This window comes from Triturus cristatus, chromosome 4_1, assembly GCF_964204655.1.
Source record: "Triturus cristatus chromosome 4_1, aTriCri1.1, whole genome shotgun sequence".
In the NCBI taxonomy this organism is placed as follows: domain Eukaryota; kingdom Metazoa; phylum Chordata; class Amphibia; order Caudata; family Salamandridae; genus Triturus; species Triturus cristatus.
This window is the reverse complement of record NC_140585.1, coordinates 422867982-422883745: the sequence shown is the minus strand read 5'-3', so window position 1 is coordinate 422883745 and position 15764 is coordinate 422867982. Positions and strand designations below refer to the sequence as shown.

At 43.1% G+C, this 15764-nt stretch overlaps 1 protein-coding gene across 1 annotated transcript in view; it reads left to right on the top strand.

Annotated features, from left to right (window-relative positions):
• The window catches only part of LOC146855060 (dihydrofolate reductase-like), a 198543-nt gene that overhangs the window by 37752 nt on the left and 145027 nt on the right, over positions 1–15764 (top strand). The window contains exons 2-3 of the mRNA XM_085652544.1: positions 2924–3070; positions 4242–4291. Of these exons, the coding sequence (XP_085508670.1) occupies positions 2964–3070; positions 4242–4291 (157 nt within the window). The 5' untranslated portion in view covers positions 2924–2963. The remainder of the gene's footprint in view (positions 1–2923; positions 3071–4241; positions 4292–15764) is intronic.

The window sequence follows — 15764 nt, the reverse complement described above, 5'->3', positions numbered from 1 at the left end:
TGTCAAAACCCTGCGCCTGCTTGAAGCATATTAGGGGTAGTAGCACCCTGAGCCTTGCTGGAGCTGCCTCGCGCTTGCGACGCAACTCCAGCAATGCGCCACCTTTCCAACGGGGGATGCGTCACACATCTGCCCATCCAAGCGCCACGGTGCACCGCATTGTAAATGCGGTGCATCAGTGGTGGCGCACGGGTGGGCAGATGCGTCGCAACTCTTCTGGCGCATCTCTGCTGATTGGCAGAGATGCGCCAGAAGTCGTAAACCTGCCCCTATGGATTTAGGCCCAGATCTCTGTACTGGGGTGAATGTATGACATTGTTTTGCATTCTGCCCATCAACTGTTGTTTTGCATTACCTAATCTCCATCATACTTGCCATCTTACCAGTCATTCACCTGAAACCACATAGCCCGACTAATGCTCACACCTAATCTGTATTAATATAATCTATCACAAATTTACTGGGGTCAGCATGCAATTGATTTTTGAGTGCAGATAACTAATCACAATAAGTACTTGATAAACCACTGATCTTGGGTTCTGTAGTAGCTTCCTGCTCACCGTAAAGCACTTTTAATACTTCGTCAGGGGTAGTAAGTGTTATATAAATACAATACAATACAATACAATAGTGAGGAACACCATCAGATCAGGGGTAGTGAATTGAAAAGGGCAAGAAAGCCATCTAATCAGGAGCAAGGTGCAAACCCAAAGTCCACTTTCAGTATTTTTGTTTAAGTACTGGTTACAATGCTGTCTGCGACAGACAACTAGGGCCGTTTTTAACAAGATCACAAAAAGGAAAATAATGATAAAAGAATGGAAACAAGATTCAAAGAGATCAAAACTATATTTCTCAGTGTTCTCTACTTCTCTTTACATTTACTACATCTATCTTGGCGTGTCCAACCTCGGGGAGAATCCTGCTTCAATCTCAGAGCAGCCAAGAAATAAATATCCGAACCCTCCTACCTTTTCCCAACTATTTAGACAATCTCCAACAAGTCCCAGGACAAATTCAGTATGAGCTCCAACAATTGAAAGACTGGCTTCGGTGTGACAATCAGAAACAATATGTTTATGTATTTGTTTGTGAGTTTTATATAGCTCGAACCTGACCCCAAGGTATCAGAGTCCTTTACAGAGTAAGCACAGCAATAATAACATGCAGCACATCACAGGTGCATAGGGATAAACTTAGTAATGGTAAAAATAAGCACAACATTAATAACATGAGGAACATAAAGGGTACATAAAAATATATATAGTAGTAGTCAAAATGCAAGAAGCATATATTAATAGTACATATAATCACAACAATAATAACATGAGGTACATAATGGCTACATACAAATATATATAGTAGTGGTAAAAATGCAAATGGTGTATGACGGGGAAAGGGGCAAAATAGCAGCCCATACCAGGGTTACATAAAACACCGATAAAAATACACAGTAACATTTGTATAAAAGAAGAGTCCGTAGAACAGTAGGATACATGAGAGTAGAAAGTCCTGAAGAAGATATGAAAGGGAGTAGCTAGGGAAGGGCGAGTAGGTGCATAGATTTGCACTGGTAGTGAAGGCACATGGCATCTTAGAGCTGGTGTTCAGGGCAACTTAGCGCTTTGCGGAGTAGGAATGATATCAGTAACACATGATACGGAGAGAGAAAACATATAGTAAACCAGGGATAGTGGGAGCGTATACGCAGAATAGCTTACAATTCGACAGTAAAACAAAGAGGAATATGATCAGCAGTGTACATAAAAGATACAGATTGGGGGGACTAGTGGCCCAGTTATCCCTGAGTAGCGATGTATAGAATAACAAGGGGGTGAAGTAAAACATAGATCCAAGCCTCAGGCAAGTTACGGAGTGATGGAACGCAATTGACAAAATAGAGAGCGGGATGAAACGGAGTGGAGGCGTGGCTAAGTCTTCAGTGAGAGAGGAATTTGTTGGATAGGAATTTTTTTGCTTCTTTCTTGAAGAGGGATCTGGATGAGTTACATCTGATCTTGGTGGGGAGAGTTCCAGATATTAGAGGCCACTCCGGAGAAAGGACACGTTAGTAGGTTTTCTTTTTCTTGAATTTTTGTGGCTTGGGCAGTAAAGAGCTTGTGCTTCTGTAGAATCTGTTCTCACTCGAAATGGTCAGTTTCTGGGCCATGTAGTTAAGGGGTGTTGTGGTGCAACGCTTTATGAGTCATGTACGCAGTTTTGAGATCCATCCTGACCTCAAGTGGCAGCCAATTCAGTGCACATAGGTCAGGGGTGATATCATGACTTTTTTGTATATCCCATGATCAGTCTGGCTGCTGAATTAAGAGTGGAGGAGCAATTCAGGTTTTCGGGGGACCCACAAGGTAACACTGCCATAGTCCAGTTTCAGAAGTACAAGTGCCTGATTAGCAACTACACCACGTGTTATTTCGACCAGAATGTCAGAACAGCTGTCCTCTTTAGAGTGGCAGACCTTCAGAAAGACAGATACTGTGTCTCTAACATTCTGAGAAACAATCATTAGGGACCAGATATTGAGAAACTGAGAATTTATTGCCATTTTAGGGGAACATTTCCAGAGTAGATATTTCATGGTAGTAACTCTACCATTTGACATGGGCAATGGTGGAATTATCAACAGAATTCCTTACCTTCCCCAGACTGGTTCATGCTGTGTGGCAGACAGCAACTTTACTGACAGAGAATCCTCCGCCATCATGTCAGATAATTTCAATGCAGCAGATTTTTGATTGCCAGCCTGACCAAGGACTGACATTTGTCACAATGGCGGATGGGAAACCACCAGCCAACTTCTAAATCAGGTCCGTCAGATGTTAATGGTGTATCTGAACAAGGCATGTTCTGAAAAGTGTCATGGAGTGGCAAGGATAAAGTAAAAAGCCTTTTGTATCATCCACAGGTTTAGCTTTCTACTGCCACTGACAGTAACATTCAACGAGATGTCCAAAAACACAGAACAGGCCGAGCCAAAACCAATACACCTGATTGTGGCTGCTTGCAGAAACAGAGGGATTGGAAAGAATGGAGATATGGCATGGAATTTACCGTAAGTAGAAAAGAGCCCTCTAACTAGACATAATGTGCACGACGTAAGACACTAAAAATCAAACAGATTTTGCATCACTTCTTTTGCCTGTTGTACCTATGTGTTCTAGTGAGGCCTAGTCAAATCCACCTGGACAAACCTCAAGTCACCTGAATGTGCAGATGTTGAACATTTGCCGTCTGAACACAATCAATTTCAGAGTTTATGAGAAAAATATGAATACTCTTATGCCTGCGTGTTTAATATAAACAGGTCGAATGGTCGAAGCACCTTCTGTCTTGAACTAGTCACAGGAAGCTGGGTTTTCAGTTTTTTGGTGGTGGAGGGATCGGGATTAAAAAGACTTGTTGTAAAATGCAAGAATTGAAAGTAGATACAAGGTATTGCTTCTTAGGTTTGGCTTGACAATGCACCAGTCTGCTTCACCTATTGTTATGCATTCTTGACAATATAGATAGAGTGTACCTTGGCTCCACCCAGAGTATTATTACCCTCTCACCTCAAAGATTGCCTGTTTAGTGTATCATTCCACATTTAGGAAGTGCTTTCTTTGAAATCCTTGGGGAACTATTTACCATCTAAACGTTCACGCATCATCATCGCTTTCACATTCAGTTCTTCATCTCCTATATGCATTCCATTGAGAAAGGAATCCTTTTTGCTACTTTTTTCCCAAACATTGGCAAAGCCAATAGTTCTTGCTTTTGTGTGATAAGCAGCATTTATGGATGCAGCGCATGCACAAATTATTAGTGTGTAGCTTTTATTGCATGCATCAGCACATTAAAGCCGAACCTATTGGCTTTTCCAATGATTGTTTATGTTCAGTGGGAAAACTTGAATCATTAAATAGCTCTGTGGCTCGGTGTTAGCAAACTGAATTGCCTTTTATTGTGGACATATTGCCCAATTCAATAGTAATAGTATTGGTTATAATGTATAGAAGGTTGAGCCATCAATATCGGGGTTTGATCCTCAGAACTCCAGGCTGCAAAAAGATATCTTCATGGACTATTTCAATGACATTTTGGAGAGCTCCTTGCAAAACCTCTTCATATAAATATGTGTAGCAGTGTCTTGATGGGATCCTGCTGATATGATAGCGCCATCCTACATTTTGTTTGCATGATGTCGGATACTCTAATATATATTATTCTCTGTTTTTATTAAGGAATGAATTTCAGTATTGTTTAAACACAATCACGACCGTACAAACCCCTGGTAAGTGTTGACTAATAAAATGTGTTTTATGTCTTCATTAATTATGTTGAAAGTCCAACTGGATATAAAAAAAAATTATATCATATCTTGGCATATTTCGGGTTTTTCAAAACAAATATGAACATTTGCTAATGTCAAATGAGTTCAACAAAAAAGATTTTGTTATTTACCCAATGATCCGAATAATTGATAGTTACCATTTCAGTTATTTGACAAGTTGCACTCTCATGTATAAGTTGAAGCTATTAGGTACTTACAACACAGAAACCTCAGAAATCATGTTTTTGGGATGATGTGGTGCTGAGCTGGGATCAGTATTGAAACTTTCTTTCATTTTGCTGCAGAGGATAACATTTACCAGTTTTGTATGGGTCTGGCCTATGAAACAACATTAACTGTCTCACCAGACTCCTGTTTTTCCCAAAATGCATATATAATGAACATACATAGAGGGTCTCTGATCAACAGGCTTCATCTATTGGGAAGTTAAATGTTGATTCTCTGTGAGGAATGTGGATTATTATGTGGTGTGGGTGTGCAACGTCAGTGTGAAATAATGTCGCACATCTGTTTCCGTACCAATCGTGTTCATTTAGAAAACCTTAGCTCATTCCAAGGTAGCTGTGGCAAAGAGCAGTCAGGCTTTTTCAAAGGAGTAAGTGTAAAGCATTACGTTGTACAAAAACAGTAAAATAAGAAGAAAACATGTCACAATAAAAATGTGACAGTATTTTATAAAAATAGGTTGTATTTTATCTTTAAATATGTACCTCAACAACAAAAATCCAGCAGAGGTTCCGGAGATATGATTTTTTTAATAAACAATAAATCACTGCTTTTCAACTAATGCAACACATATTTATAATAATCCGCGATAGCCGTTTAGGGTTAGCCGTGAAAAGCAACTTGAAAATAGCCATACGGGCACTTTTGGACATGGCAACTCCAATAGGTACCAATTAGGTCCAAAAAGACAGTTACCTGTTGCCCTTGTTATTTGAGGAGGAGGGACACTAGAGACACCAGCGCTATATATCACACCCTGACCCATGCCCTTGTGTTTGTGGACTTTCTGGGACTCCAAGTTTCATCCTGCACTGCATCCCAGAAGAGGAGAAGGCACACAAGAGATACCAGCACTAAATAGGGTGCCCTGACCCCCGCAGTTGGCATTTATGCATTCCTCCTAGAAAGCCATACAATAGAGGGATTCAATGTGGCTGGATAGACCTTCTCAGGCAGGATGGAGGCAGACCTGGGAAGAGCCCCACCTACACATTAATAGGCTGAGAACTGCTCTCACACAAAAAACTTCATTCTAGTCCAGTGTGCCTGCAATCAGGCTGGCGCCAGGGCAGGATGGCTGGAAATTCCAAGCACCTTGAAAGGGGAGCTTCTAGAAACTTCTCCCACTTAAAAGAAGGCACCATGGATAAAATGGGGGCTCCCAGATTCAATCATTAGTTCGCTCCTGGACCTGCAGAAGGACTCTCAGAGGACAGCCTGCTGTGTACTTCAGAGAGACTACTTTGCAATCATCTTAAACCCACACCTGGACCCTGCCTAGGTGAGTCCTGAACCTCCAAATGGTGCCTCTCCAGTGCTGGACCCTTGGTAGTGGTGCTAAAGGTGTTCTGATAGTCAAAATCCAAAACTTGGGACTTACACATTTTAACGGCTACAAAGTGCTCTTGTAAATGAGATATACCGGGACCAACCTGGTCTTCAATCCACCCAAGGTGGTTCGGCGATTGATCTGACTTTGCAGCAGCTCCCGCTACATTCTTCTCACAGCAGCAAATACTGTTCAGCGGCTCTTTGCAGAAGGAGTAACAGACCTCGTGGAGCCCTTATCGGCTTCAGCCTGCAGTTTCATCCTGCTGGAGATCTATGACTTCTTAAAAAGAGGGTAAGTCTAAATGAAGGATTATTCACCACAATTTCAGCCGACAATGGCGCCTCGGACACTGCCAGGTGCCTTGCTCATCTTAGACTTTACATCTAAGACATTTTTCCATGAATTTCTTCGAAGGTTCGAAGGTAAACAAACATCGGGCCAAATCCACTTTTGGTATTTAGACCACACTCCATTGCAGCCGGCCATAACTTCAGACTTTGTCCCAGCCTCACACGACTAGATGCCTATTGTTAGCGCTTTTATCTTTTAGGCGCTAGTTTTCACTATAATCTTTCAAAATTCATAACACCTTTTCTACTAATTGGATTTTGTTTTGGTGTCAAATAATTTATTTAAATGTGATCTACCTTTTTTTATTGGTTTGGGATTTTTCTTCAGTGGTGTTCTAAAAGTAGGCAGGCTTATCAACAGAGGCAATGTGTAAAGTATTTGTGCAACAGACACAAACACAATAACTCAATGATTTCACCACAAAAAGACTTCACTCAGGTTTTACAAAAAAAGATATTTGCATTAGGTTCAAAACAAGACCAGAACAGTAAAAATACATTGGATACTTTTCAAATTATACACATTTCAAAGATAGTAATCTTTACATTGAGGTAAACGATATCAAAATGATAGCGATTCAATAAGTGGTTCTCAAGTTATAACGTTTTAAAAATAGGTAGGGAAAATCACTGTGTTAGAAATGCATTTGCCATGCTGGATTGCCCTTGGCGATTTAGAGTGGCTGACGAGGTCACGCTTATATTTCCCTGCAGGCGTGCAACGCGGTCTCATCGTCAAGGGGAAGCTTGGTTGCTATGGCAACGCATCAGGAGGGCTTCCCTCTGTTTTGCGGCATCAGCTAGGCGTTGGTGATTGTAGCCAGCGCATGGCACTGAATTTTTCAGGTCACAGGACTCAAGAGCACCGGGTGCTTGTAAAGTATAGCGCTCTTTCATCAGGGGACAACATTTTTCCTTTCTGCAGAGCAGAGCACTGTGAGCGCGCTGGTTCTTGCAGCAGGGGAAATACATAATGCCCACAAATTAAGTCGTTTATGGGCCTGAGACTTCGGGAACAGGGGACAAACCAACAAACCTTTGTAGAACACTTAAAGTCACAAATGCAGAGGTAGCAGATATTTGCCCAGCACAGCAAAACAGGTAGTAAATTGGCGGTCCCTCCTGCAGCTCAACAAGCAGCAGGCCAACACAGCAGAGCAGTTAGCACAGAGGCAGTCCCTCCTGGCAGCACAGCAGTCCATCTGGCAATGTGCAGATGAAGAGCCAGCGTTGGCTGGTTACAGGTACAAAAGTGTGCCAGAGACCCAGTACTTTTATCTAAAAGTGCCTTTGATGTATGGGGTGACTTCAAAGGAACTCTCTGAAGTGAACAAAGATGCCTTTCAGCCCAGTCCTGTCTGTCAAGCTACCTATGGTGGTAAATCAGTGCTTTGTGTGTGGACAGGACACTACCTATTGAAGTGTGTCAGGCCCTTTCATTCCTCTCTGCCCAGGTAGACCCATCAAAATGCAGAATAATGTAGATAAGGGCTCCGAATGCAAATGAGTCTCACCTTCCTGTGTTTGTAGCTGTCCAAAGGGAATGCACAAAGTGTAGCTGTCACCCAGCCCAGACGTGTATTGGAGACTGGCTGCAAAGCACATAGAGTTATAAGCACGGAGAAATGTCCACTTTCTAAAAGTGACATTTCTAAAACAGTAATATTAAATCCAACTTCACCAGTAAGGGAGATTTGTCATTACCATTCCAAACATATGAGACATGTAAAAGCTATTCCACTCTGATCAGGAATTACAGCTTAAAAGTCTATTAAGGAGTTCCCAATGATGGCCTATGAGAGGAGTAGGCCTCACCGTAGTTAAAAATAAAATAGGCTGTTTGTCAATACCAGAACATAAAAGTACATGACCTATCTTTTATTTACATAGCACCCTCCCTGCCCTTAGGGCTACCTAGGGCCTACTTTAGGAGTAACTTACATGGAATAAAAGGGGAGTTTAAGGTCTGGCAAGCAGTTTTAAATGCCAAGGCAAAGTGCCAGTAAACTGCACACATAGGCCCTGCTGTACCAGGCCAGTGACTTGCTTGTCAGGCTACTTCTGTGGGTGGCACAGTCAGTGCTGAAGGGACACTAGTAGCATTTGAAGTACAGACCCTGGGTAAAAGGTATATGACTTTACGAGTAAATCAATATGCCAAACAGGTGTAAACCAAGTATACCATATTCAGAGGAGAGAGCCCATGAACTTAAGCACTGGTCAGCAGTGGTAAAATGCCCAGAGTCCTAATGCCAACAAAAACAGGGTCAGAAAAAGAGGAGGAGGAAGGCAAAAAGTTTGGGGTAACCCTGCAAAAAGGGCCATTTCCAATGCCCTCCCTCAACCAACAACCCAGTTTCTCACGCCTGGAAATGTCTAAAGAACAGACGGAGGTGCCTAAGGGATATGCAGAGGGCTGATTGAGCCCCTGTGGGTCAGATGGGGTATATAGGAGCAGACTAGTTGTGTCTAACAGGAGACTGAGGGCCTCTGGGGCCCAATTGGGGTGTCGGTAGACAGGTTGAGGGTCTCTGAGAGATATTTCGTTGGATCTAATGACCTGCTGGGGGTGTCTGAAGAAGGACAGAGATGTGTCTGAGGTAGCCAATGATCAAATACAGGCTCCTGATGGGTGGTGAGCCATATGATCTCTAGGGGTGCGCTGAGGATATCTGAGGGTAATTTAAAGAGCTTGAGGGATGTATGAAGATATTTTAGAATTAATTTAAGGTGTCTGGCAGCAGACCGAAAGTTTCACGGGCCTAGCTGAGGGTCTCTGCGAATCTGCTAGGAATGCCTGAGGGCGTGCCAATGGTTTTTGAAAGCCATGTGAGGCTGCTCCAGGACCAGCCTGAATGTCCATTAGAAAGTTATGGGCCACCAATTGAGTGATGACAGTCTTGTAGGGTTGTATGCAGTCTGAGGGTCATTTGGGAATCTCTAAACACATCGAAGGGCAGACCGAAGGCTTCTAACCATATGCTTTCAGTGTCTGAATGTTGGTTAAGGACCTCCAGGGGCATCTACTTCTTCTAAATGTTAGCTGGGGGTCTCTAGTAGACAGCTGGGGTGTATGGGACATGCTTAGGGTCTTTTAGGTCCTACAGTATGTGTGTATGGGCCAACTGGGGGTCTCTAAAACCAGCTCGGTGACTGTAAAAAACATTTGATGGTATCTGAGGGGAGGCAGAGGGTCTCTCTGAGGACTTGCATGAGGTATTTTCAGACACAACAAGACTCTTTTTGGGCAGGCCAGGGATTTTTAAGTAACTGCTGTGGGTGACAAAAGTCAAGGTAAAGGTCTATGAAGATGTGGGAAGGGTCTGTGGTGACTGACTCAGGCATTTAAGGGCAAACTATGGATTTCTAAATGCAGGTACATGGGGCCTGATGTACAAAAAGTCCTAATTGCTATTTTTTGTGATTCACAATTAGGAAATTTGTAACAGCTATGTACAATAGTGTTTCAGACATTGTTTGCAATTACCAATGGGTCGCAAATGGACCTGCCTCATCAATATTGATGGGACAGGTCACAATTTGCAACCTATTGGGAATGGCTACAATCACAGGGATGGTGGTCTGCTGTGATTGCTTTTTAAATAAAGCAATATTATTTTTTTGTAGTGCAGCCCATTTTCCTTATATGAAAACCTGCTGCATTAAAAAAATTAAAAGTTTTCTTTTCATTGTTTTTAAAAGAAGCCCGTGGTGTGAGAAACTACTGCCTGCTCTTAAAAAATGTATTCACCTACATTCATAAAGGGACCTCTTCACAAAGGGTTCCCGTCTAGGTAAATTATGAATATTTTGTGACCTCATTCTGGTTTCAAAACATTTGTACATACCAGTGCTATACGGTATTAGGAAGGGACGCCCTAAACACGCCACTTCTTAATACCGAATAGCAAAAGAAAAAGTGATTCAGAAACAAGTTACTGAGTCACATTGTTTCCTTTTGCACTTGGCAAAATACTTTTTACTGGTCGCCAAATGTCCCAGAGGGCCTCTAAGGGTCAGCTGAGGCCCTTGAAGACAGACCAGCAGTTTATAAACAGTGCCTAAAGCCATTTGTACAGAACGGAAGGCAGGCAGAGATTCTCTGGTACTTTCTGAAGACTAACTATGTTCATCTGATGAAAGACAGAGAACTAGCTGGGTTTGTATGATTTATTTTGTTTGTCAGAAAATAGGTGAATGGTCTCTGTAGGCATTCTGCAGGTGTCAGTGAGTGGGATATGGGTGTCTGAAGTGAAGCTAAGAAACCACAGGGGCGAGCTAAGGTTCTCTGAGGGCCTGCTGTGGGTACCTGAAAGTATGCTATGAGTTTCAGAGCGACATCTAGGCGTGTCTAATGTTTTATTTGGATAGGCGTAGCTAATGCTCAAAGGAGAGTGTCTGAAGATTGTTTGAGCCTTAAGGATTCTGAGTACATGCTGAGCATCTTAGAGAGCAGTTTTGTTTTTTACGTTCAGACGGCAGATAATGGGGCCCAGATTTTACAAAGGGCTTGTGTTGTGAAGCAAGGCAATGCAAGCCCTTTAGTGTGATTTACTAAGCCACGCAATGCCACCTTCTTCATAAATCCTGAGTAACTCAAGGTATTGCAAATTTGTGCCTGTTTTACTGTATGTTGGGAAGGCATCTCATGTGTGGAGCATGGATATTTCCATGCATTTACCCATGGATTTTTTAGGCAAGCCCAGATTTACCAAGGTTAGGAAACCTTGGTACACCTTCCCAACAGAGGCTAATCAGCAGAAATATCTTTATTTTGCCTTGTTATTTTCTCTTTCTACATGTTCTATATTCTGCAGCACACGTAGATGAGGGAAAATGCCTCACCAGTCAAAGGATTGCTTTTGTGCATGAAGGTTTTCCTTCCTGCACAAAAACAATCCTGCCTGTAATGCAGGCACCCTTGCGCTATGTTGCATTCCTTTCCCTGCCACACAACACTGCGCAGCAAGTTACTGTGCTTCCTTACATGACTTTTTGATAAATCTATCCAACAATCTCTATTGTTTTGCTGAGTGATATGAGAAACCTGCTGGGTGTGTCAATGAGTGCATGCCAAGGGTCTGAGCTTTTGGCTCATGGGTTGTGGCTGGACTTGCTAGTTCTGTTAGCGAGATAGGTAAGGTGAGACAACATCTTTGAGGGCTATCTGGTGATTGCTAAGGGCCAGTTTGAATCTCTCTAAGGAGAGACTGGGGGTATTTAAGGACCAGCTGAGAGTGCTTGACACAGGGTTATTACAAGTAGGGAAAAATAAATTACTTACCTGTGCATTGTGATTCACAGTATTGACATCTTTCATAGATTTACATGCTTGAATCTTCCCCGTCGTCATGGTGGGAGTCCCACTGTAACAGCAATAGAAAAGCAATGCTAGTAAATAGGCCTTAGAAAACCCTTTGAAAACAATAGAAATTGCTAACCTATTGATCTTGTTTTAAAATATCCAAATTTCAACCAATCAGAACAGAGAGCCAATAACACTCTTCCCCTGCAGAGCCATCATACCTCAGATTTTGAGCACAAGTGTAATACCCGGTGGATAAGAGGTGAAATAATGGTGAGCCTGAACGTGGAAGAGAAAGGGTCACATGTGAATCTATAAAAGATATCAATACTGGAGAACCACAGTGTTACAGGTAAGTAACTGTAAATATGATATACTGATAAAATCATGTTTTTCTTAGCAGTAATATGTATCATAAATGCATAAAGGTGACCTTTAATACATAACATTTGCACATTTACAGAACTTCTAATCATACAAGATAATCCACATATTTCAATAAAAGAGACAGAGAGAGAGGAAAAAAATATTAAATTTGCGTCGTGCTATAACAGTTTTTACTTGCATACTGTTAGAACTGGGGGTCTCTAGTTGGCAGAGGTAGGTACCTTTGACCAAATAGGGACACTTGCTTCTAGTCAGGGTAAGGGGCTACACTTCTAAAATAACCCCTGCTCACCCCCTTGGTAGCTTGGCCCGAGCAGACAGGCTTATCTCAGAGGCAGTGTGTAAAGCATTTGTGAACATATACAGTATTACAGTGAAAACACTACAAATGGACACCACACCAGTTTAGAAAAATAAGTAATCTTTACTAGACTTAACATAAGAACAAACGACAAAAATCCACAATACTGTAATCAAAAATAGACTTTAAAATGGTAGAAATAGCTTAGTTCAATGTAGATGGTAAATGCAACACTTTACTCTCAAAGTACCTTAGATGCGTCACGCAAAATAAGCAAAAGGGTCGCAGGGAAGTTGATGCGCCATTCCTTTCACTCAGGGGAGTGGATGCGTCAGTTCCTTACTGCTGCGCAGGGTAGTTGAGGCTCGCTTCCTTACTGTGTGGGAAGTTGATGCATCATTTCTTACTGCGGCCCGGTGACGATGCGACAAGATGGCGCCTCGATGCGATGATCCGGTGCGATGTGACAAAATGGCGTCCTTGATGTGAGGTGACAACGTTGGATGGAATGTGTGCATGCCCGACAACCATGCTGCGAACCCGGTAACTTCTGAGCTGCGACAGACCCTGCAACACGCTTCTCCGGTAATGCGATGGCGACCTCTGCAGCGGCAACATGCTTGTCCGGCGATGCGATGCGCTTCGTCGGTGATGCGACAGCCAACAGCTGCAGCGGCGACACACTTCTTTGGCGATGCAAAGGCAACTGCTGCGGCGGGGACACGCTTCTCCTCGTTGCGTCACTCTTCCAGCTCCCAGCGACACGCAGTCTTCTCAGAGGGCCCAAACAACAGTAGGCACCTCTCTGCAAGTAGAATTCCCAGCAAGGAAATTCAGGGGGAGCTGGTGGTGAAGTCTTGTATCCCTAAGACTTCAGGCAGGAGGCAAGCACAATTCAAGCCCTTGGAGATTCTTCTTCAAGATTGCAAAAGTACACACAAAGTTCCCTTTCTCCTTTCCTTGGCAATAAAGTAACCACTGCTGGCCAACCCCAGCAGCACAGCACAGGGGCAGTCACCTCCTTCAGCTTCCATGGTTCTTCTCCTTGGCAAAGGGTCGTCTTGATTCCCTGAAGTGATCTAAAGTTCTGGAGTCTGGGTCCCCCTTTTTATACACACAAATCCTTCGTCTCTGAAGGCAGAGAGTGCCTGTACTTAGTCCAAACCAGTTCTGGTTGCATTCTGCCAGTGCACAACTTCTTCCTTTGTCAGTGTGGACCAGGGTCAACAGACACACTACAGAAGGTGGAGCCAGCATTGTGGAATGCAGGCACAGCCCTATTCAGGCCCAGGTGCTACTCCTCCCACCACGCCCAATGCAGATAGGTCGATTCAGCCTTGTGCTGACTCACCCTGTCTCCTAGAGCCACCCGAGCTCCTGTCACTCACAAACCAGGCATGGAATACACAAACCTAGCAGAGTCAGGCTGGATGGTTAGGCAAGAAAATACCTACTTTCTAAAAGTGGTATTTTAAAAACACAGAAGGTTAAAACCAACTTTACTAAAAGATGTATTTTTCAGGCACACTAAATTAGTTTTTCTACCATGTTCCCTGAGTCAGTTAGGATTATAAGATGTTATAATCAAACTGCCCATTCTGGACAATGGATCGGGTAGCCTTGCAATAGTGTAAAATGAAATTGGCTGTAGTTCACTATCAGGACATGCCACACACATCAAGGCATGTCCTACCTTTTACATACAATGCACCCTGCCCATGGGGGTACCTTGGGCCTACCTTAGGGGTGACTAACATGTAGAAAAGGGAATGTTTAGGGCTTGGCAAGTGGGTGCACTTGCCAAGTCGACATGGCAGCCCCAGGCTGCACACAGGTTTTGCAATGGCAGGCCTGGGACACACTTTAAAAGCTGCTTCTGTGAGTGGCACAACCAATGCTGCAAGCCCAGCAGCAGCCTTTGGATTTACAGGCCCTGGGCACACATGGTGCACTGTACTAGGGTCTGACAAGTAAATCAAATAAGCCAACCATGGAGTCACTAACCCATCACAACAATTACAATAGGGAGCACTTGCACTGTGGCACTGAATAGCAGTGGCACAGTGCCCAAAGCATCTAGACCAGCAAAACATATAGCAAAAATACAGGAGGCAACAGCCAAAAATGGAAGGGAGACCCACGCCAATGCTGCCAGGGCTAACACATACCTTATGAAAACAGGAAACGTAAAGCGGCTCATCCAACTGCCACATCAGCCTTGTGCCCTGAGTCCAGGCAGTAGTGGCTCGTAAAGGTATGGGCATTACTCATCTGGCAGCCCTGCAGAAGTTGGAGAGTGAAACCCCTGCAAACGAGGCTGAAGAAGTCACCACTTTTCTTGTGGAATGTGCCTTCACTATCACAGACAGTGATCTTCCTGCTTTTTCATGACAGAATGTGGTGACTGCAGCATCGTCCAATACTGGCTCCAAAAAGGGCTTGTACTTTTCTGGGTGATGCATAGGAGACCAAGAGTTGATCAGATTTTCTGAACAATTTAGTTCTGTCTATTTAGAATTTGAGACTACTTTTAATGTTGAAAAAATAAAGAGCCTTTTCCACAGCCGAGGATGGAATAGGGAAAAAAGTTGGCAAGACAATAGGCTCATTGAGATGAAAAGTAGTCAGTACTTTTGGAATAAGCTTGGGGTTAGTTCTCAGGATTTCTCTGTTCTCCCGAAATTGAAGATATGGTTCACAGATTGTCAGAGCCTTTATTTCGTCTATTCTCCTTGTAGCCATAATAGCCAGGAGAAAGGCACCTTCCAGGAAAGAAATTTCATGTCAACCTTGTGAATCGGCTCAAAGGGAGGCCTCAATAATTGTGATCAGACTGTGTTGAGTTGCCAGGTCACTGGAAGAGACTTAACCGGCGGAAGGCCCAGAACATTCTTTTCATGAACTCTTTAGTGAGTCAGTTTGACCACAAGGAGCTTTTCTTTGTCGTCTGAGTCTAGAAATTGCCGCCAGGTGAGCCTTCACAGTTGCATGAGACAAGCCTGACTTTGCTACATGCAATAAGTAAGGAAGAACTTGTTATGGTGTTAAAGAGATAGGATGCACAAAGTGAGAAATGCACCAAAGACAAAACCTTTTCCACTTTGTGGTACAGCATTTATTTGTAGATTCCGCCCAAGCTTGTCGCAGAATCATTCTGCAATATTCAGACAGAATTATTGACTTGAAACTCAATGTCGTGAGAAGCCAGGCAGTCAAATTTAGGGATTGGATTTGCGGATGCAGGACTTGATTCTTCTTTAATGAAATAAGATCCTCCACTGGCGGCAATGTGAGGGTAGAGCTGCTTGATAGGTGAAGAAGCTTGGTGTTACAGTACTGTCTTGGCCAAGCCAGAATTATTAGAATAAATGGAATGGTTCTAGCTTCATCTTCCTGATTGTCCTAGGGATTAGAGGAAAAGGCGGAAAGGCATATGCAAACATCCTCGTCCATGCCAGCTTGAATGCATTCCCTCAGGATCATGGTTGAGGATATCTGTTGGCAAACAGGTT